The sequence below is a fragment of the Temnothorax americanus genome, unplaced genomic scaffold (genome assembly GCF_048541705.1).
Source record: "Temnothorax americanus isolate GAGA-0224 unplaced genomic scaffold, ASM4854170v1 Scaffold29, whole genome shotgun sequence".
NCBI classification, from domain to species: domain Eukaryota; kingdom Metazoa; phylum Arthropoda; class Insecta; order Hymenoptera; family Formicidae; genus Temnothorax; species Temnothorax americanus.
In genome coordinates, this window is record NW_027509432.1 from 872644 (window position 1) to 892131 (window position 19488).

At 45.7% G+C, this 19488-nt stretch overlaps 5 protein-coding genes across 11 annotated transcripts; 2 read left to right on the plus strand and 3 right to left on the minus strand.

Moving 5' to 3' along the window:
- The first annotated feature begins 143 nt into the window (after window positions 1-143).
- On the plus strand, window positions 144-3205 carry LOC143899964 (uncharacterized). The gene is made up of 4 exons (XM_077410822.1): window positions 144-847; window positions 1088-1412; window positions 2128-2333; window positions 2587-3205. Exons 1-4 carry the CDS (start codon window positions 321-323, stop codon window positions 2816-2818), a joined length of 1290 nt encoding a protein of 429 aa, XP_077266948.1. The 5' UTR covers window positions 144-320; the 3' UTR covers window positions 2819-3205.
- On the minus strand, window positions 1313-8337 carry Mor (SWI/SNF- related protein mor). The gene is made up of 11 exons (XM_077410785.1): window positions 7918-8337; window positions 7201-7320; window positions 7007-7120; window positions 6475-6839; window positions 6024-6248; window positions 5644-5936; window positions 5183-5492; window positions 4322-5079; window positions 3885-4201; window positions 3275-3764; window positions 1313-2317 (listed from the first exon to the last, which is right to left on the minus strand). The coding sequence occupies exons 1-10, from the start codon at window positions 8032-8034 to the stop codon at window positions 3282-3284; spliced, it is 3102 nt and encodes a 1033-aa protein (XP_077266911.1). The 5' UTR covers window positions 8035-8337; the 3' UTR covers window positions 1313-2317; window positions 3275-3281.
- A 298-nt stretch (window positions 8338-8635) lies between these two features.
- LOC143899978 (S-adenosylmethionine mitochondrial carrier protein homolog) lies at window positions 8636-10937 on the minus strand. Its single transcript, XM_077410842.1, has 7 exons — window positions 10536-10937; window positions 10080-10236; window positions 9891-10000; window positions 9445-9685; window positions 9191-9329; window positions 8914-9113; window positions 8636-8841 (listed from the first exon to the last, which is right to left on the minus strand). The coding sequence occupies exons 1-6, from the start codon at window positions 10611-10613 to the stop codon at window positions 9005-9007; spliced, it is 834 nt and encodes a 277-aa protein (XP_077266968.1). The 5' UTR covers window positions 10614-10937; the 3' UTR covers window positions 8636-8841; window positions 8914-9004.
- Window positions 10938-11247: 310 nt separating this feature from the next.
- Window positions 11248-15923, plus strand: LOC143899981 (uncharacterized protein C3orf18 homolog). 6 transcript variants are annotated; one of them, XM_077410852.1, is made up of 5 exons: window positions 11248-11442; window positions 11640-12561; window positions 12655-13053; window positions 13361-13504; window positions 13574-14045. In XM_077410852.1, the coding sequence occupies exons 3-5, from the start codon at window positions 12655-12657 to the stop codon at window positions 13628-13630; spliced, it is 600 nt and encodes a 199-aa protein (XP_077266978.1). In that variant the 5' UTR covers window positions 11248-11442; window positions 11640-12561; the 3' UTR covers window positions 13631-14045. The 6 variants fall into 6 exon arrangements, with proteins under 6 accessions (XP_077266978.1, XP_077266979.1, XP_077266980.1 ...); XM_077410853.1 differs by having other exon boundaries at window positions 11640-12472; XM_077410854.1 differs by having other exon boundaries at window positions 11640-12464.
- Window positions 14315-18020, minus strand: D1 (D1 chromosomal protein). 2 transcript variants are annotated; one of them, XM_077410862.1, is made up of 3 exons: window positions 17838-18020; window positions 15388-15630; window positions 14315-15221 (listed from the first exon to the last, which is right to left on the minus strand). In XM_077410862.1, the coding sequence occupies exons 2-3, from the start codon at window positions 15610-15612 to the stop codon at window positions 15090-15092; spliced, it is 357 nt and encodes a 118-aa protein (XP_077266988.1). In that variant the 5' UTR covers window positions 15613-15630; window positions 17838-18020; the 3' UTR covers window positions 14315-15089. The 2 variants fall into 2 exon arrangements, with proteins under 2 accessions (XP_077266988.1, XP_077266987.1); XM_077410861.1 differs by lacking the exon at window positions 17838-18020 and adding an exon at window positions 17154-17590 and having other exon boundaries at window positions 14550-15221.
- Window positions 18021-19488: the final 1468 nt, after the last annotated feature.

Below are 19488 nucleotides of genomic sequence, written 5' to 3' on the forward strand. Positions count from 1 at the left end.
CGACGAACCCGCGCCGCGTTTTGAAGAATCAAAGCGGCGAATCTAAATGATGAGGTGCATGATTGACATGTTTCAATGTCCTTGTCTCTTACGAGTTGGGGGGCGTAAATCATTAATGAATTAAATCGGTAACAGTGGGAGGTAGCAACCCTCCAACCGCTCCAGCCGCTCAAATACTCATTTCCTGCGTCAGTTGGCACAACTCTCCGATCTACCGTGAAGTATAGGATGTTAAAATCTGCTCCACCCGGAAAAATCGAGAAGTTATCATCGAAATCATCGTCGTAAAGATTGGAATTTCCAGCAGATCTGTCAGGATAATGGATAGCAGCGGCGATAGTAGTAATAAGCTTTCTCTCGACGATATCCGTGAATTAATTGCCGAGGATGAGCCCAATGTGGAGATCGATAGTTTAGAAGAAGAACCAGGATCGGGAAGAGGAGATAATTATACTTCGATGCTGTACCGGATCAGGGCAAAGGGACGTAAGCTGTTGAAAAATGAGGAATACATTAATTACGAGTGTGCCATCATTTACAAGATACTACCGGAATCAAAGAAACGTCGCGAGGCGTTTAAGAGCGAGTTACTGTTCAGAAACGAAGTCGTGTTTTATAAGCATGTGTGGCCCACGCTGAACAGACTGCAGTCAAACGGTAGAAGAGTGTTCAGCGGAGTACCCAAGATATACGCTGCTAGAGCCGATCTTATTGCCATGGAAGATTTGAGACAGAGAGGTTTTAAGATGGCAGATAGACGGAAAGGATTAGAAGTGGAGAATCTAGAGCATGTGCTGAAGGCTCTAGCAGGTTTTCACGCACTTAGTTTGACGTTAAAGGAATTGAAGTAAGTATGTCTAGTCTTTACAATTATAATTGTGGAAATAACAAGTTTATTCTAGATAACTCGAGAAGATTAACTAGATTTTCCTAGAAATAGAGAATACTAGCTCGAGAATCGCTGTAATTAAAAATATTAATGATAATGAAAATATTGATAAAAAGAAATTTTGTTTTTTACACGCAAGAGTTTCGTTCTCTATCCTCGTCTTCTAGTTTTAATGCAAAAAGTTATTACTTTTTAAAGGCCGGAAGAGTTCGTGAATTTAAGAAATCCTGATCAAGGTATACAAGAAACGTTATTTCGACGGGATAATGAAGATTGGTACCGTCAGTATTATCGCGTGGCCGTGAATAATGCCATCAGGATGGTGTCCGAAGCGCTTCCTTCGCACATAGATCACAGAAGACAGGAGGTAATGACGAAGTTGCAAGCTTTCCTAAACGAAGATGTATTTTTCCGCACTATGAGCGAACTCGTCTCCGCGCAAGGACCTCTCTCCGTATTTTGTCACGGTGATTGTTGGACCAACAATTTCCTCTTTCAGGATGAACCAAGCTCGGATACAGAGGTGAATCTTTTATTTTGTAAGAAAAGTAAATTAGAAAAGTGCAATACACATTGCATGTCTGGTAATATCTACAATGAAAGGTCGCATATGTTTAATAAAAAGATGATTATCGTCGGATGATGGTAATCATCTTCCTTTGTTTTTTCAGATACTTTACAAGATAACGAAACGAGAAACCACTTTTGTTGTTCCATACACTTTTATTATATAAATTTATAAGATTCTTATATGATTCAAATGTTTTTTTTTTCCATTTGCGATCTTATTACAAAGATTCCGGTTTAGCGAAAGTGATCACACCTAGACCCGTGTAGCCGGTCGCAAAGATTCTTGCATTACGCATAATTACATCTAATTAAATTCGATATAGTCAACTTTCAGAAAAATCGTGACGTAAAATTACATAATGCCCAAAAGTTGAAAAAATTCAGAAAAAGATACATAATGTACATTTTACACACTCATACTTAACTCTCTCCCTCTCTCTTTCTCTCTTTCTCAATCGTTTAGTTTTCCATCCATGCTGGATAAAAATTTCAGATAATTATAAAAAAATAATAATAAATACAGCCAGATATACGATGCAAGAATATTTACCCCGCGTTATGATCTATAAATCACACTCGAGACTGACAATGTTGACTGGCACGAATGTGAGATGCGTCTCTCGCTGCGAAACCTCCTAGACTTGATTTTTAATACTGTGCTTCTGCAGGCCGTTTATCTAGTTGATTTTCAACTGACGCGGGTCGGTTCACTCGCTCTTGATCTTGCGAACTTGCTATACTGCTGCACGAGTGGTGTTGTTAGGCGGGCTTACATGACACAGCTTCTCCAGCATTATCATTCCCATCTGATGTCCTCCTTGCGCGTTCTCAATCCGGAACAGCCGCCGAAAGATCCAGCTATCATGTGGGAATTGTAAGTAAAATACCGAGTTGTGCGACAAAACTATAATAAACTACTTGCACTTTTTATAAGTAACTTTTCGTTTAATCGAAGAGCTTATTTGCAAATCGTCTTAATTTCATATGTCTTTAAAAACGGATATATTACCGTCTTAACGAATATAAATGTAATTTTGCGGTGTTCACTATTTTCTGAGTTTAAAAACATAGAGACTTGGAATGGTTTGACTACCTCTTTGATATTATCGTCTACTCAACGATTACAGATTAAAGGAAGAGATGCGGAGATGCGGACGATTCGGATTGGGATTGGCATTGGACATTCTACCAATTAGCACGTGCGCCAGTCACGAAGCACCGAATCTGTACGAAACGAGTAGCACGGAAACTAGCGAGGAGAAACATAATACCGCAGGAGCACCGCCACGCGGAGGCGCTGAATGTGCTCGACTCATGACTGACTTAGTGCTGGAATTGATAGACAACGAGGCTCTGTAGATCAAATGTCACATTATTCGATAATGATATTAGATATGTATAATAATACGTATAATGTATATCTCAAATGTGTACGTCTTTTATAACTCTTATTGTCATTGAAAAAGAGTAATATAAAATTTGTTCCGCGAGAAATCTTTCTTTTTTGTTTTTTATGTGATATATTATGAAGAAAGATCATTTCTTCCCATATATATATGCATCCATATAATAGAATTGAAAAACTAGAGAGAAACATTTGCAAACTATATTTATTCCTTCTTCGAGATACGAAATGTCTCAAAACGATGTGAAATTATTTTGTATACATAATCGTGGAAACGATCTGTAACTTGGAAGCAAATAATCATCATCGAATAAAAACGGAGAAGGACTTGAGAAGTGTTAGTAATGTGTCGTAATATGTAAAAGTTTACGATTGACTAACTACTTAACCATTTAAAGATTCAAACTCACAAAAGAGTTATGTCTGCTGCGGTGGCGTGTGCGGTGGCGGCTGTTGTTGCGGTTGAGCCTGCGGACTTGGCGGTTGCTGCTGCTGCTGCTGCTGCTGTTGCTGCTGCGCACCAGACGGTTGCCAAGGTGGATGTTGTTGATTCTGTTGTTGCTGCTGTTGTTGCTGTTGTTGTTCCTGAGCCAGTCGCTGGTGAGCTTGCTGTCGTGCCCTAAACTCGGCCGCCTTCAGTTGCTCGAGATGAAACTGTTGCCGCTCGGTGATGAGCTGCTGCCGCTGATACTCGAGACCCTCGCGTTCACGCTCCATCGTGGTTTCCAATTCTTCGAAGTGACGCAATTTAATCTCCAGTTTCTTCATTTGAGTTTCGACTAGCAACGCGACCAACGACTTGATCTTGCGTTCCTCCACAGCTGCTAAATGTTTGGCTTTAACAGCTGCGGCCGCTAATGCTGCTGCTGCTGCAGACTGTAGTTGAGCGTCCCTTACGACCTGCAAAAAAAAGAAAAATTAAGTTTAAACACACGATATTGGGCAGTATCAATTATTTAAACATTTTGATATTCTCTTTTATAACATATGTCAAATCAATTCACTGTGTTCAATATTTACCTTGTCTTTCTTTTCCTTCGCTTCAGCAGCCTCTAAATCAGTGGTAGACTTTGTGTCCTCTTCGCCCTCCTTTGATTCATCCTCTTTCTTCGTAACATCTACCTGAGATTGTTCGACTTCCATAGCATCTTTAGCTTTATCTTGTTCCTCTTTCTTCGCTTCGGGAGTCGGCGCCGTGGAATGAGGAGAGCTAGCCGCGCCCGTAGGTACGGACGGGGTCGTTGTCGTGGTAGAAGCCGCTGTATCGTCAGGCGGTTCAGGCGGTCCTGTGCCAGCGATGCCCGATTGTGCTAGCCCCGCCGCTGGATCAAATTTACCTGTGAAAATGAAAAAATAATTGATATTTTTTGTACATATTACAATCATTATATGCATTGCCTTACACACAAACTAGATCACTCTAGTTTCTAATTTATAATATACAATTATAAAATTACCGTCTGAATTAGCGCTAGCTTGAACGTTTCGTAAATGCTGGTCCATTAATGCAGCTGGCACTTGATCCTTTATCGCGGCAAACTCTTCCATAGCTGCCTTTGCCGCGCTCGCAGCTACTCTAGGATCCACGACCGATGCAAGGAAGGCGACTGTACTCATAACAGGATTACCGGCTTTCGAAAACGGTACCGGTTGGTAAGCCAATGGGCCCAGCCCTTCGGGACCGCCTTCTTCCAAGTATGGATCCTCTATAGGTAAACGTAAGAAATGCAAGATACACTCGTCCTGCGTCCTCGAGCCCACGTGCTCGCACACTTTGTTCCAATCGTCCTTGTGCAATTCTAATCCTTCCAATAGCAAAAGTGTCTCCTGTTCTGTCCAATCGCGCGTGGCACCTGCCGCTTGTTTGTTTTTCAGGACTGCCGGTTTCCTCGAATACTGGTCTATTTTCAGACCAAAATTTGCCATTGCGCCCGCCGAAGCCTTCTCCTCTGTACCCAGGGCACCCGTTACGCTCGGCTTCTTCTCCAAGTCGAGCAACATCTTTGCGGCGGATGGCTGCGGCGTTTTCGGCGGATTTGGATTGACCGGTGCCAAACCGGATGGCGTGTCCGACAGAACGTGGAAGTGCGACGTCGGTGGAGGTCCCATTGGCGTCGGTCTGGACTCTGCGTCTACTTGATAGTTAATAAGTCCCCATTGTTCCAAAAATGCGTGCACGCGCATTATCGCGCATACGTCCCCAGCTAAATTCCGTCTATAAATGGTTTCATACGTGAAAGAAAAACGTCTTTTCTCCATTTTCTTTTAATAATAAAAATATAACAATTTTATACGCATATATTAATTAGGTATGTTACCTGCAGGCGGTAGATGTAATATATTCCGTTGGATTTAATCGATAGGTGTCGATCATAAAATTCCGATACGCAAGATAAATTTCCGGAGTCTTGGACTTATTTTTACCGTTAAAGAATTCCGATAAAGCTCGCTTCTCTATGGTGTGAATCGAATTATAATCAAACCAGGCGGAATAGCTAGGAACAACGATATGATGCGTCTGTTCCGTCACATTGTCTTCCGGTTCATCACCTTTGCCACCTTCACCTCTTTCTTTACTAGTATCTCTCTCTTCTCTATCTTGTCCACCTTGAGAGCTTCCTTTGTCTCCTAGGAGATATCGACAGCTTTTCAGTTCAGGATTCGTTAAATTAACATATAATTGGAAAACATTTACAACTATCAATCTGATGCCAACACGTGTGGCATTACGATATTACATCACCGATCTAAGTTTAATTATTTAGGTTTGTTTACACACCTTCCATTTGTTCATCAAGATCGGTTAAATTGCCCGATTTGAGAGGTTGTAGTTCGCTATCTTGCTTTTTGCTGCCGGTAGACGCCAAGGTGGAGTTACCCGTTGTTGCATTACCCTGGCCTGCGATCGGTGGATTTGCGGGCGTAGCAACCACCTCGACGATACGAGGTTCGGCAGGCGGATCCTCCATTCCTTGAGTCAAATCTTCCTCTTCCTCGCCGCCGCGTGATTTCTTTGGGACCGTTGTCGATGACGCGGAAGAAGCGCTTTGAATACCCGACGGTGCTCTGCTACTATAAGTGGCAACGTACGAAATCGAAGGTGAGCAAAGTCCCGTTTGAAACTTGAACTCGTTATCATTCGAGTTATCAAAATCGTACCTCTTACGCTTGCCGAGCTTTGGAGGTGGGCTGGGCGATCGTTTCCTCTTAGGTTTCTTCGCGGGTGGCGGATGCGATGGCTGTGCCATCAAATCTTCCACCGAGAGCCTGAATTTGTGTACTCTTTTCTGACCGTTATCATCTACCTCGTAATCTTCCTCGTTCATCCACTCGTTATATTGATCCAAGTCTAACGCCCATGTCGCCGATACTTTATACATTGATCTAGAAAATAATTGCAGAGTTTACTTAACATATTACGTTACATTTAGCATTTACATATAAATTAAATTTACAAGTAGAAATATTTTGTCAACAACGCTTCCAACGTATTAAAATTGAGCATCAACGGCATCAACTAATTTCAATTAATTGTCAATTTTTCGATTTACCAATTTCCATCAGTTAATTAGCTTAATTTACATTAAAAGATTATCAAATATTCAAGTACCTTGAATTTGTGTTTGTGTAAGTCCCTTCGGGATAATCCCATGGAAGATCCAGTGTCAACCAAGAATCATAACTGTCTGGAAAGTAGTACCAATGAATTAGAACCGATCGCTCCCGTCTCATACAGGGTCGCGCGTATTCCTCTTCCATCGGATCTACTGGAGGGTAGATAATGTGTGTAGCATCCGCCTCATTCTCCACGACAGTCCCCTGGTGCTTTCTAACTACATCTTTTACTTTCGCAGCTGTGTTTTTGTCGACGTCCGGTCTCACGAAAATGCTTGGTACAGTCGTACATCTATTCTGTATTAAAGCACGTTCCGCCGCCACCAGCATGTCCACCGTACGATCCATACGGGACCCCGACTGTAATAATAGTGATTCGCTTAATCAGTTCCATGTTTGCGCACGTCTTATATGTATACAGAGCAGGAGTATCAATATTCAGTATCAATATAAAGAAAGATATCTCTCTGCAAAAGATATATATATATATATATATATATATATATATAAAAGGAACGAACAATTACTTTTCCACCAGGAAAATCGAAGCGCCTCCATCCTTGTTCCTGCTTAAAACGATAAGCAGTAGCTAATATATGACACACTCCACCGCCAGGCTTAAAATCCAGGAAGCATTTCATCTGTAAAAATTGAATAAACAATTGATTCAAAATATTACATCAATATTGCTTTCGTTGCGTAATACACATATTTTACATACTGGAAGCCTAGTCATAGGTGGCTTTGATACATTTTTTCCGAGATTATCCTCCTGAAACTGCAAAAGCTGCACCAGCAACGTGGCTAAGCTCTTGTTAGTGGGCGGATCCGTTTGTACGTACTACAAAGAATCACAAAAAAAAGAAATTATGAAATAAACTTATTTAATAATCGCATAATATAATCAATACAAAAAATTAATGAGAGTAGGAACGTATATAAATACTATTCTCGTTTTATAATCACGATTATGCTTTCCTGTGAATATTTTGTTGATTTTTTGTTTATTACTTCTGTCCAAAGATATATACATGTATACATGTGTGTGTGTGTGTGTGTGTGTGTGCGCGCGCGCACATATATATATAATGCTCCAGTGAAAGAATAAAATTAGGTAATTGTATATAATAATACAGATAAGCGTACATAATTACTGATTTCATGCTTTCACCGTACACATATATACATACACGTATAAGCGATGGATATACAGTTAAAAAATTTCACGTCCGCGTCAGCGCTATAAAAGACAATATCAGCGCATTGCGAGAATTCTCGCGTGAAATTTTTTCCGTCGAGAAATTTATCTGAAAAAGACACCGGCCGATCGGCACGATAGCGCGTGCCGCGAGAGAAGAAGCGAAGGCCCCCGCACGCAGTACACCGCGACGAGTTTACGACGCCGGGTGGTATCCATGTTCGCACAGAACGAGCGTACCTTCTTGCAGTTCTTGAGCAGCCACTGCTTAACACCATCAAGCTGGGTGAGAACTTCCGGCGCCTCGAAGAACTTGGCGTTGGGTCCGCCGTCCTTTTTCGGGCCTAGCGACAACATCTTTCATAGATTCCCGACAGCGTAAAACGACGATCCCGATCACGAAGCAACGCGCCGAGCGCAAACATGACACACCTCTGAAGTTGGCTGTGGGTGCACCGAGCGCACGTCCATCGCACGGCGAAAAACCCCGTATATCGACCGTAGCGAGAGCAATGTGTCAATTACGGCGGGATTCGATTGACCGGCGCGCGATGATTTTACGCGACGCCCGCTTTACAAATGCAAATTCGATCGATTGTCGGAAAATATTGGCTCGACTCGCGCGAGACGCCGTGGTTGGTAAACGCGTCCTAAAACATGGCCGATCGGTCGGTCGAACAGACGTGAATTTAGCCGCTATTGGGCACGGAGAGAAGGGAAAGCGGCGCACGGCGCACAGCTCGGTAAACGCGAATCGACCAATCACAGTCGAGAATTATTGAAAACGCAAGACGGCCATTTTGAAATTTACGATTGTGATCACGAGTTGCGATTGGTCGACACGGACACGCTCCTTGCTACGTTTTTCAACCCAAAGTCGATCTCGATTAAATTTACTCTTTTTGCAATTTTTAGAACCATAACCATTTAATTTAACAAGTGATTAATTCAATTGAAATTGTTTAAAACAAAATTTCTATTTTATTCGTTGTCTTTAAATCTTTTTTTCATATCTTAAACGATAAAACAATAATTCTGCCCACGTCGATAAAATAATACTATTATTTAATAAGTTAGACACGATTAATTTATTATGATTCTTTGTGCAAATGGATCCAATAGAAACTTGAAATTGTTTGATTTTCTCCGAAACTCCTCAAGAGACTGGAAATAAACAAATGTGATTCTGTTAAACTTTGATTTTTTTTACAGCAGAATATTAATCTATAATTTTACCTTTCAGAATTGATCCCAGTAGAATATTGCTGAGTGAGAAAACTCAATTACTAGAATGTATTCATAAATAATTGATTTCATTTAACAGCGACTAGGAGAAGTAGGCTATACAAAAGTCTCTGGCTTGCTCATAAACGCCAAAAAATATGAACCCACCAACAGTAAAGCCAGTTACTCTCGGAAGAAAACCAGCGAACAACCTGAAAACGTTATTCCGTTATTGAAATATCGGGAATGGATTTAGATCGAGAAATGCAGTATCTCGCACAATCCTCACCCTTTAACGCCGTGATCTCTGTAAACCTCTTTCAACATTGTCGATATCTTCACTTCCTCTCTTTCCGCCGACGTGCTGGACAACATAATTCTAGTCTTGGCAACATCTAACGGCGTCGTTACAGCGGCCGATATAGCAACTGTGCGCGTGGGTGTGTGAGAAATGAAAAATATCAAAAATCTCGTATAAATAACGATTCTGATTGTTTTAACCGAAATTATTTCACCGAGTACGCGCGAGTTTCGAGTCATTACCTGACGCAGAGCCACAAGCGGCGCCTGCCAGGGGTGTGCATTCTCGCCGAGTCCGTTGGGTCCAATAAAGCTTGAAATACTCCCACAACGGCATTTGGATCACGCCGAACGGCAGATCCCGAAGTACGGTGCTTCCGTAACCGCGATACAGCGTTCTCAATCTCAGTCGATGCGCGTCGGGCAAGAGCGCTTGTCTCCTTTGTTTAATTACCTCAACCGGCACCCGAACCGAGCAGGCAGTCTACGCGTCAAGTCGAGTAAGTTTCAACGTATCGTTACGCAACATTTTTGGCATCGCACGATTTATAAAATATTATTTACATAATAGATATAAAATATGAATTTACGCGATTAATAGTCGTACTTGTCGTTGTACAGCACAAAAGTTTAAAATATCAGATTTATTCGACCGTAATACGAAACATTGTTGAACGCGCGATACTTACTACTTCGGCAGACGATGCTGCGACCATGTGTATAATGGAGCGATACTGATCCGGTATACATGGTTGCGAATACTGTTTTATTCCCTCATAAGTGATAAAAAATATAGCAGCTGTAACAAGATCGTTTTCGTTAATATTAGAGATAAAATGCTTTCTGGACGTGACCCTGTGCCAAATTGTAAATTGTACCTGACGGAGCCGAACCCAGCAAGACGGGACCCACACCTTTGTACAGCTGCCTGAAACCGCCGGATTGGAAAAACCCATGTTGGCTTTGCAAGCGCGTTTTCAGGGTGTCCAATGGGAAAAGTGTCGCGTCACAAATGATCCCTGCAAGAGCACCTGACTGACGTAAAATAGCGATTATTTTCTAATAAAATCTCGTGGGTCCAATTTTTACCTTTCAATAAAGAGCAATCTATCGACAACGTAATTAGAATTTATTTATGACGAAATTAGAGAACGCATTTATGTGCCCCTATTTTACGAAAATCAATTTGAAATAGCAGACGTTCAATTTGCGTGGAATTAATCGGCGAGGTTTACGCTCGATAAACGATCAATGTGCGATTGATTGATTAATCATTGGGGAAGTGAAACATATCGAACTGTAATTAGCCGGTCGTGACAAATTGCGACACTTACGACGAACGACGTGAGCAGGATGTCTCTCTTGGAGAAATTCGCCGCGGACCCGGCGGACCCCTCCTGCTCGCGAAGCATTTCCTCACCGCGTTACGATCCACCTCGGCGTTAGTCAACGAGAGGATTTCAAGAACCGTCATTGAGCCGATAAAGCGGAAAAGTGGCCTCTAATCAAAAGACTATCTCTCGGCGTAAAGAGTGTCCGCATCATTTGACACGCGGCACAACGATCAATCGGATGCTGATTGTGCCGAAGACCTCGGCTCGTTCGTAGTTTTTGTAACTCCCGAGATCCATCCGGAGCGACGTGTTTTTCCCCTTCTTCCTAAATTAATGACACCTGGCCCTGGCCTCTTGCGATGTTGCAACACGTGTGCGAATGACGCAAGCCGGCGAGCGCGAGATTGGCGAGAATCGAGAATAGAGGAAAAAACACGTGCCTCGCACGTAACGTAGTAGAATCGAGTGTAGATTAGTGTAGATGAGAGCGCCGAGGCCGCCGAGCGCGCCAGCCGCCATTTCTAGGCGTGTGCGAAATGACGCGCTCATCTACACCAGTCCCTAATTATTTACACCCAAAAAGAACGCGCTGTACCCTTTGTAGGCCTAATTTTTTTAGCTCTCTTTCTTCTCACGTTGGAGAGGCCTGTGTAAACCCGCGTCAACCGTCAACCAGCCCGTCGTCTGCTTCAGTCTGCTTTTCGGAGTCGAGACCTAACCTTTCGGACGATTCGCGGCAAGCGGCAAGTTTGGGGTTAACCTCCAAAAGCAGCGGTTCGCAAGCTCCTCCGGATCACCGTCCGGCTACACAGCTATACTTTTATTCTATATTGTGATTATAGATTTGTTCGCGTCGCTTGAGAACTCGTGGCGTTGGAGAAAATAAGCGATTCTAAATGCAAAAAGCGTAAGCAACGTATAATCCTTATATCATTTAGCCTACTCTGATCAAAATTTTAATATCCCTTTCTCGCTTTCGCCAAATTTCAAATATATACTCATTTTACTTTAAACATAGCTAAAAGTTTAGTTGTAGAAAATAAATCTATCGCGAGTCGGAACCGCCACTCGTCAACCGCGTAATCAGAGATACGGGGCTTTCAGGATTTCGAGTGATTTCGAGTTTCCGCTTTCCATTCCACTTTCCGCGGAGACGAGACGGAGAGGAGGCCCCCTCGTGCTCCGCGCTTGCGTCCGCGGCTGTCGTCCGCTGCTAGTGCTGCTGTGGTTTTCGCATCGTGCCATCATGCGCAAATCGTCGAGGACGAGGACACTCGTAGCGATCAGCGATCATCAGTGCGAAGTACCGTCGTCGAGATGTCGAGTTAAGACGCGTCTCGCCGAGGGGAAGGATTGAGGAAGAGAGAGAAAAGGAGCCGTGGGGGAAACGCCACGGTGGAAATAACGTCAGTGACGCGCGGTGATGCAGCGACAGCCGAACAAATCGCGGTGGTAGACCGACTCTCGGGAAGAGGATCGCTGTCCAGCGGATAATGCGACGCGACGGAGTCTGTTTGAATCTGGAGCCTCTCCGTGGATCCACGGGAATATTAGAGTGTGCTCTTACAACGTCGTTCAACCGGTTCAACGACAAGAGCCGGGATTATCTGTCCGTCGCCACGTTGAATAATTGATAAGACCGAGGTGACGATGACGTCGGCGCTCACCTCATCGACACGTGCGTAAACCGATATCCAAGGATGACAGGGTATCCAACGACGAGCACGTGATACCGCCTATCACGGTTATCGCGGCGCGGCGAAGAACGCGCATGTTTGTTGACGGAACGCGAGGAAAGAGAGAAAAAATAAACAGACCGGAAAAGTGACTCGACTCGCGACAACCACGTCTCCCACGAGAACCAGGTTACCTGGGTCAATCTGGATGGTCTGTCTGTGCTTCGAGGATATTCAACCCCAAGCCTGAGAAGTAATAGCGTAAGGAGAGAGAGAGAGAGAGCGGACACGTCTCGTTTCACGCATGCCTATTTATCGAGAAGAAACACTTATTAATTTTATTGAAGCTTGTAAGATATTAATTATGTGCCACACCTGCGAGGAGCTTTCTTGCGCGACTAACTGATGGCTTAGCAATAATTAACCGAGCTTTCTCTAATAAGATGCACGAGAATAATGATACGAATGATACGAGAGACTACAACAACGCGACGGACGTCACCGAGTCTATTTTGTACGCTATACTGGTGAACGATCTCGCAACGGTCTCCCCAAGCATGCCGAGCACGGTCTACGACGACAGCGTGCCCACGACGGCGTACGTAGAACTGCCACGGGTCAGCGAGAACGATCAACGATTGTGGAATCTATCCAGAACCGCCATAACTTTGCTGTCCGAACCTACGGCGATATCGCGTAACACTTCGAGAAGCACGACGACGTACGCGCCGACGACGACGACCGAATCCTTCGACGAGTTCGGTCCACCCGAAGGAGTGGAATATATTTTTGTGCCGCTCGGTGTGGTGGTCTCGGTTATCATACTATCGGCTGTGGTATGGGTAGCGATATCACTTTTGTCATTACCTTGCGACGTTTTTCCCCTGTCCTCGTTTTTATTTTTAAACACGCTGCTATATGCGAGCATTAACACTATTGACGCGACGCGTGACGTAATATTTTACACACGTTTTAAAATTTATAACGCATATCTTATAGTTTTATGAGAATTGCCGATAAATACAAAATACGATGGTACAATCGCGCGGCAAATGCTTCTTTTTCTTTTTCAGCGAAACTTGACCCGTTTTTCTCGTTAGGTACGAATAAGATTTCCCGAACTTCAACGTCTAAATTTTGTTTTTAAAGGTGCTGATCGTATCGAGAAAGCGCAAGTTGGAGCGTTTAAGACACAGACTCGTGCCAATGTACAACTTTGATCCTGGCGAAGAGGAAGAGGACGACTGGGAGACCGAGCTGTTGGACGAGTGCTATAATACGCATCAGAGACGAGTGTGTAAGATTGTTTTCGCTCGCGATTCACGCGAGTACCTTGAAAATAAGAATCGATTGATTTTACAGCAAGGATACCGATCCATGGATGCCGAAGAAAACGCAGAGCTATTCGGTGGTCACTAACAGTACATTTTTGCATGGCATTCGTATCATTTTTTCCCATCGAGCTATAATTATCATAGGCTAAATATATTTATTCGCCGCAATTTCTTGTACGCATCAAGTTCTCAAGTATACTGGAATTTACGACTTCAACCGAGAACTGTAATTTTTCGTTATACAACTTCTCGAAGAGATCGAAGTTTTATAAAAGAAAGTACATTTATTAGAAATATACTTAATAACTCCACAATTTTCTTCAGCTTTTATACCCTAATGTCATCTAAATTACATATGAAATTAAATTTCGAATCTTTTTATCAAAGCTAAATATTATACGTGCGAGTTCCGAAGTATCGACCAATCAAAATGTACATAGACATTGACTTTTACGCAACTAATTTCACAATAGAAAATATAAATATGAAATTTTTCACAACTTTATTATTTGATACATCTTGATCACATTGATCGTTTCCTACTTCATCCTTTTTTTTTAAGATTCTGTTTTTTTTCCTCGATCAAAATAACTTTATTTTCTCACATTTTTTTCCCTCGAATAAATTTGAGAAACAATTTTTCTATCGTACAACGAAACGAATAAGTTACGCTATCGCTCGTACGAAACGTCGCCACAGATTTGCGATAGAACGTTGAAGAATTTTTGCTCAGAATCTTAAAAGTTTCGGGAAAAATACGGACGCTAAATTAATAAGAGTACTTTGAGTTTATTTACTTTAATACAAATTTGACATTCACACATATGCTTGCCTCAAAAGCGACAGTAATATACATTCATTAAGAAAATGCACTTATTAGCGTTAATTAGAAAAAGAATAGTCCCTGTGCATACGTTACGTACACAAGAAGTATTTTTTTTTTCGTTTACCTTTCTCTATCTCTTACAATATTAGATCGGTATGGAGTTCTTTTTTTTGGGGGGGCTTCACGAATCGCGTAATACGTAGATGAAGGAGAAAAGGAGGTAGCAAACGTGTGACACAATATTCTATAATGCGTTAAGTTTTTTTAATTCAAAAAAAGTTGATCAAATCTCATTTCTCGGGCAAGTGAAAAAAAAGTTTCGAGATCTGCATTTTAATCCAGTCTTTTACTGTTGAAGAAGGTTACACGTACGTAGTACTTAAAAGTACGATTTTATTTATCATTAATAGTAGTGATGTCGAGTAAATATAAAGAACTTAATAAATTTGTAACACAACTTTTGCATCCAACGTTTCTTTTTTTAATTTATCAGCGGGTGGCAACGCGCACCGGGAACCGGAGTTCCACGGAAAACTCCGGTGATCGGCGAGAACAATGTCCACCGTTTCTCGTAACTCGCTCAAAAGTCAACCGGGTTAAAATGAAAGAAAAGTAAATCTTGAAATGATTAAATTGAATTCAATTTTCTATTTAAAAATCTTCGAAGGATAAGTCAGCTGTGTTAGTTTCGTCCTCCTCTGTTGCATCTCGGGATGCTTCAATTCTCCTCCTCTTCCTCCTCCTCTTCTTGCTCGTCTTCGTCCTCACCGGAGGGTTCGGGTTTCTCTTCTGTCTTTTTCGGTCTGCCACGGCCACGCGACGGAGTAGTTGTGCCTTTTGGTGGTCCTTGCTGTAAGTTCAACGATATTCCCGTTTTTTTTATTTTCCCCAAAATAGATTATCAACCATTGAGATACGAAGTAGAGCGATACAACAGTTTAAAGCTCGATTAAAATTCGTCTTCCAAATTCATGAAAATGTACGCAATTTTTACAGACGTTTTAAGCGCCCCGTACCTTCTTCTTGTGGGATCCCTTGGGTCTACCCCTTCCTTTTTTAACAGGTCCAGGTGGTGCGTCATCCTCGTCGTCAGACTTGGCGGCGCGTACCGCGTTATTCTTTTCCGCGGGTGGTCTACCCCTCTTTTTGGTCTCCTTACCAGCGTTCTTGTCCGCCTTGGACGGCCTGCCCCTCTTCTTTTTTTGCTCCTCCACCACGGGCGAATTATCGTCATCCGACATATTTATCGTCCTGTTTCACTGTAAAAGTCAAATCGATATATATCGATCGTCTCTCTGAATCCGTTTCCTCGTCTCTTTTTCAGATCGCGTCGTCCCCGACAAGATGAGCCGCGAACAGCGCTAATACGATACGGAGAGTTCCGAGTCATCCGTTCGTAACGCGCGTGTATACGTTGTGCGGCTAGCGTGAAAATAAATACGTTACCCGATGGTCGCGGATATTTCTTTAACGCGCGAAATCTCGTGCCGTAAAAAAAAAAATCTTGTGCCGTATGTCTCTCTCTCTCTCTCTCTCTCTCTCTCTCTCTCTCTCGGTAATAAAGAAAATAAATAAATAAAAATATAATAAAACAAGTACATTTTTTTTTGCGCATATCTATTATACGCGCGTACAGAAGAACGCCGAACGTAAAATGCATATCTTCTCGCAAGGATGCGTTAACCTTAAAGGAGAACCGGTAAAAGCCAGCTCGCCGCATTTATCGCTGTTATCGAACAGTGGACAAATTGACAAATGTACGGTGAGATTCTCGAATCGAAGAAAATAAAAGTAAAAATAAAGGAAGCGAGCGTGACTATCGATCTTCCGATATTTTCCTCTCGCTCGTTGTCCCGCGCGCTTGAGGGAGCATCGGGGAGATCGCGGCGAAGAGAGAGAGAGAGAGAGAGAGAGAGAGAGAGAGAGAGAGAGAGAGAGAGAGAGAGAGAGAGAGAGACGAGTGCGCAAACGCGCCGCGAAAATCGGTACTATCAATTACGCGCCTTGCAAGTTTACGGGAAGAGATACGCGGCGCGGTGCGGCGCGCGACGTGCAATTTGCGTCGCGGAACGCTCGCTCGGGGCGCGGGCGCGATCGAACCAATTTATTCGAGGCCCGAATAATTCCCTCCGTCGCCGCTCGGGCGGAGGGAACGACGTCGCCGAACGTCGTCGCGTCGTGGGGTAACGGCGTCCGATTCTCTCTTTCTCGTCGAAGTTACACGCCCGCCATTTTCAAAATTTGCAACGGATCGCGTGGAATCTCGGCGGGACGCCGCGCGCCGCGGGGAGCGAGATCGCGATCGACCCCCTCGTCCGCGAGAGCCGGCGAAGGGGGACCGCCAAAACCGCCGCACGGCCGACGGGACGGCCGTCGACGTCGCGCGTCGGTTCGAGGGGGCCGGGGGGGGGGAGAAAGAGAGGCGCGAATCATGGCGTCCGCGGGTGCCGTGCGTGCCTCCGCGCGGCGTCGGGCGGCCGGGGCGGCCCGAGGCTCGGAGGTAATCTCTGCGAGTAAGGGCGCGACGGCGACGGGGCGCGCGCCGAAAAATGGCTCGCGGGCCCGCCGAATTATTCGGCGCGCTTACCGCCCAAATAAATATCGGGATCCGCTACGCGGCGGCGACGGCGGCCCCCGCGGTCGCCGAGTTAACGAACGTTGGAGCGCCGCGTACGTACGCGGTCGGCGGTACGCGACACCGGACACGGCCGTGGAACGCGCGCGCACGCCCGCCGCCCGCACTCTCTCTCTCTCTCTCTCTCTCTCTCTCACGCACACTCACCTCACTTGTCGCGGTTGGGACAGAAATTTTATCGCGCGCGTCGAAATTTTATCGGGCCCACGCACACTCTCGTCTCTCGCCGCGCGCGGAGAACAAAGGGTGATACCGCGCTCTTCTTTACGTCGCCGGTTGGCAGCGCGCGTCGCGGCGTGGCGGCGGTCGGCGGTGTCTCGCGCGGTGCGCCGTGCGGTCGCGTCGCGTCACCTCGCGTCGTAATCGTATCGTATCGTATCGTATCGTATCGTATCGTATCGCGAGACGCCGTCCTCACGCGGGCCTGACCGACGCGCAAAACACCGGACCGGAGGGACAAACGCACTCGCTCGCTCGCGTCTCGCGTTTGCCCGCGTCGTGTGCGCAGTGTGCACTCGGCACGCTTCCCGACTCTCGTCCGCTTCGCCGCCGTATCGCGTACATTAGCAGGCGCCGCTATGCCCGCGCACACCAACACACGGGCACAGGCACGAGCGCGCGCGCGCGCGCGCCCGTTCACGCACACACATGGCACGTTCGCGCACGCAACCGCCTCGCCGCGCCGAGCTGAGCGGAGCCGGCCGGCTCCCGTTCCGTCAGGAGCAAACGGGGGAGCGATCGGAGTCGGAGCACGGCGACTCGCGGGCGTATACGCACAGAGGCACGCGGGCAGCGAACGAACGTGACGCGCGTTTGCGCGAGGTAACTTACCGGGAGGATACCAAGCCGCAACTGACAACTGACTGAACTGACCGACGACGATACGCGATACACTGCGAACTGCGACGCGATTCGTCGAGCCGCGGTCGCGAGCCCTCGCTCTCTCTCCCCACTGGTTCCCGGCTCGAACGCGTCGACGAATTCCCGCCAAAAGATCCCGCGCAACGCGGCAGCGGCGGCATCGGGAAAGAATCGTTCGTGTCGTTCGTTCGTTCGCCGTTGACGACTCGGCGGCGGCGGCGGCGGCGGCGGCGGCGGCGGCGGCCTCCCTTCCTTTTTTCTCTTTCCTTTCCCTTCCTCGCGTCGGGAACGTCGAGATTCGGGATTCGAGAATTTGGCGCGCGCTGGCTGGACTGGACTGGCTGCGACGAAGGTGTCGTTGGACGTTGGACACGCGCGCGTATCTCGCCTCCCCCCTCGGGCTGATATGTTACGTGGGAAACGCGTTTCGTCGATGAAACGAGGAAAATCCGGAGCGAAACGCGGCACGGGCATTAATATTAATAACGACCTGCGTCGCGTGGATCGATACGCGTATATATCTGTGTGCGCGTGTGTCCGTGTTGGATTATGCAAAGGAAAAAAATCGCACGTGCGCGACGAACCGACGAACGTCGAATAGTTACGAGCCGGTTGTAAGCGTTGGAGCCGGAGGACGTTGACCCCTCTCTCTCTCTCTAGATTCGGGTTTGTTTTCGCGGCGGTCAACGTTGAATTTACGGTCGAAATAATTTTCCAGCCTTCCCGAATCGACGGACGGATTTTATTACATCGTTGCGAGTTGCCGTCTTCGCCGCCGATTTCTTCGACCGTTCGAAAATTCCGTTGCTCTTCCGTTGCCACGCTTGAATGTGTTTTTCGGCGTTCGACCGACGTTGCCGGGTGCCGGGTGCCGCGTTTACTTACTCGCCCGAGATCGAGAGGCGAGAGCCGGCGAACGATTCATTTTTCGTCTTATTCATATTTGGGAGAAACGCGGTTCGACGAGCGGTCGTCGACTCGTCCGGTGTCCTCGACGAGCGAAACCACGCGCGTCCAATATTCCGTTGATATTTTAATTCATGCTTTGCGAAAACAAACAAGGGTGTGGAAGCCTCAGGCGTCAGGCGCGTCCCCCGGATTTCGTTCCTCCTGCAAAGTCGCGAGCACCCTCGCGCATTCGTATTTCCTTTACGAGAGAAACGTACGAAGCGTTAACGCCACTGTAGAAATATCCTAGCGTTCGATATCCATGGACAATACGGGATCCACGGGCAGCCGGTTTAGCGTCGCGTATCGAAGGTAAAAGCCGAATCGACGCGCGCGCATATACGTGCGAGCGAGGGCCTGACAATAATGGCTATGGCGTCTTAATTGACCGGAGACCGGAGCAACGGCCAAGGCGGCTGGCGGTTGGCGGCTGGAAAGTTGAATAAAAACCCAGACGTTTCTCTGGTCATTTGCGAGAAATTTATGTATTTCATCGTTTGACGCGACGCAAGTACGATGGTTTCACCGGCACGCGTCTCGTACTCCGTTCGCTACCTTTCGGTGTGCCTGACGTGCCTGGTTTTTACGGAGCCGCGCGGCGTATCGGCATCTCAGCGGCGCCGGCGTTTCGTTTTCCTTTCGAGCGCGGAGAAGCGTTACGGATCGCGCACCT

Coding starts and splice junctions, on each gene's coding strand:
- LOC143899964 (XM_077410822.1), top strand. CDS start 321: ATGGATAGCAGCGGCGATAGTAGTAATAAGCTTTCTCTCGACGATATC. Junction 848..1,087: donor TTGACGTTAAAGGAATTGAA/GTAAGTATGTCT, acceptor TACTTTTTAAAG/GCCGGAAGAGTTCGTGAATT. Junction 1,413..2,127: donor AACCAAGCTCGGATACAGAG/GTGAATCTTTTA, acceptor GTGCTTCTGCAG/GCCGTTTATCTAGTTGATTT.
- LOC143899978 (XM_077410842.1), bottom strand. CDS start 10,613: ATGCTTCGCGAGCAGGAGGGGTCCGCCGGGTCCGCGGCGAATTTCTCC. Junction 9,330..9,444: donor CGCTTGTGGCTCTGCGTCAG/GTAATGACTCGA, acceptor CCACGCGCACAG/TTGCTATATCGGCCGCTGTA. Junction 9,114..9,190: donor AGAGATCACGGCGTTAAAGG/GTGAGGATTGTG, acceptor TAACGTTTTCAG/GTTGTTCGCTGGTTTTCTTC.
- D1 (XM_077410862.1), bottom strand. CDS start 15,612: ATGTCGGATGACGATAATTCGCCCGTGGTGGAGGAGCAAAAAAAGAAG. Junction 15,222..15,387: donor AGGGATCCCACAAGAAGAAG/GTACGGGGCGCT, acceptor TTGAACTTACAG/CAAGGACCACCAAAAGGCAC.
- LOC143899981 (XM_077410851.1), top strand. CDS start 12,655: ATGCACGAGAATAATGATACGAATGATACGAGAGACTACAACAACGCG. Junction 13,054..13,360: donor TACTATCGGCTGTGGTATGG/GTAGCGATATCA, acceptor TTGTTTTTAAAG/GTGCTGATCGTATCGAGAAA. Junction 13,505..13,573: donor ATAATACGCATCAGAGACGA/GTGTGTAAGATT, acceptor TTGATTTTACAG/CAAGGATACCGATCCATGGA.
- Mor (XM_077410785.1), bottom strand. CDS start 8,034: ATGTTGTCGCTAGGCCCGAAAAAGGACGGCGGACCCAACGCCAAGTTC. Junction 7,321..7,917: donor TGCTCAAGAACTGCAAGAAG/GTACGCTCGTTC, acceptor GATTCTTTGTAG/TACGTACAAACGGATCCGCC. Junction 3,765..3,884: donor CGAAGGAAAAGAAAGACAAG/GTAAATATTGAA, acceptor TTTTTTTTGCAG/GTCGTAAGGGACGCTCAACT.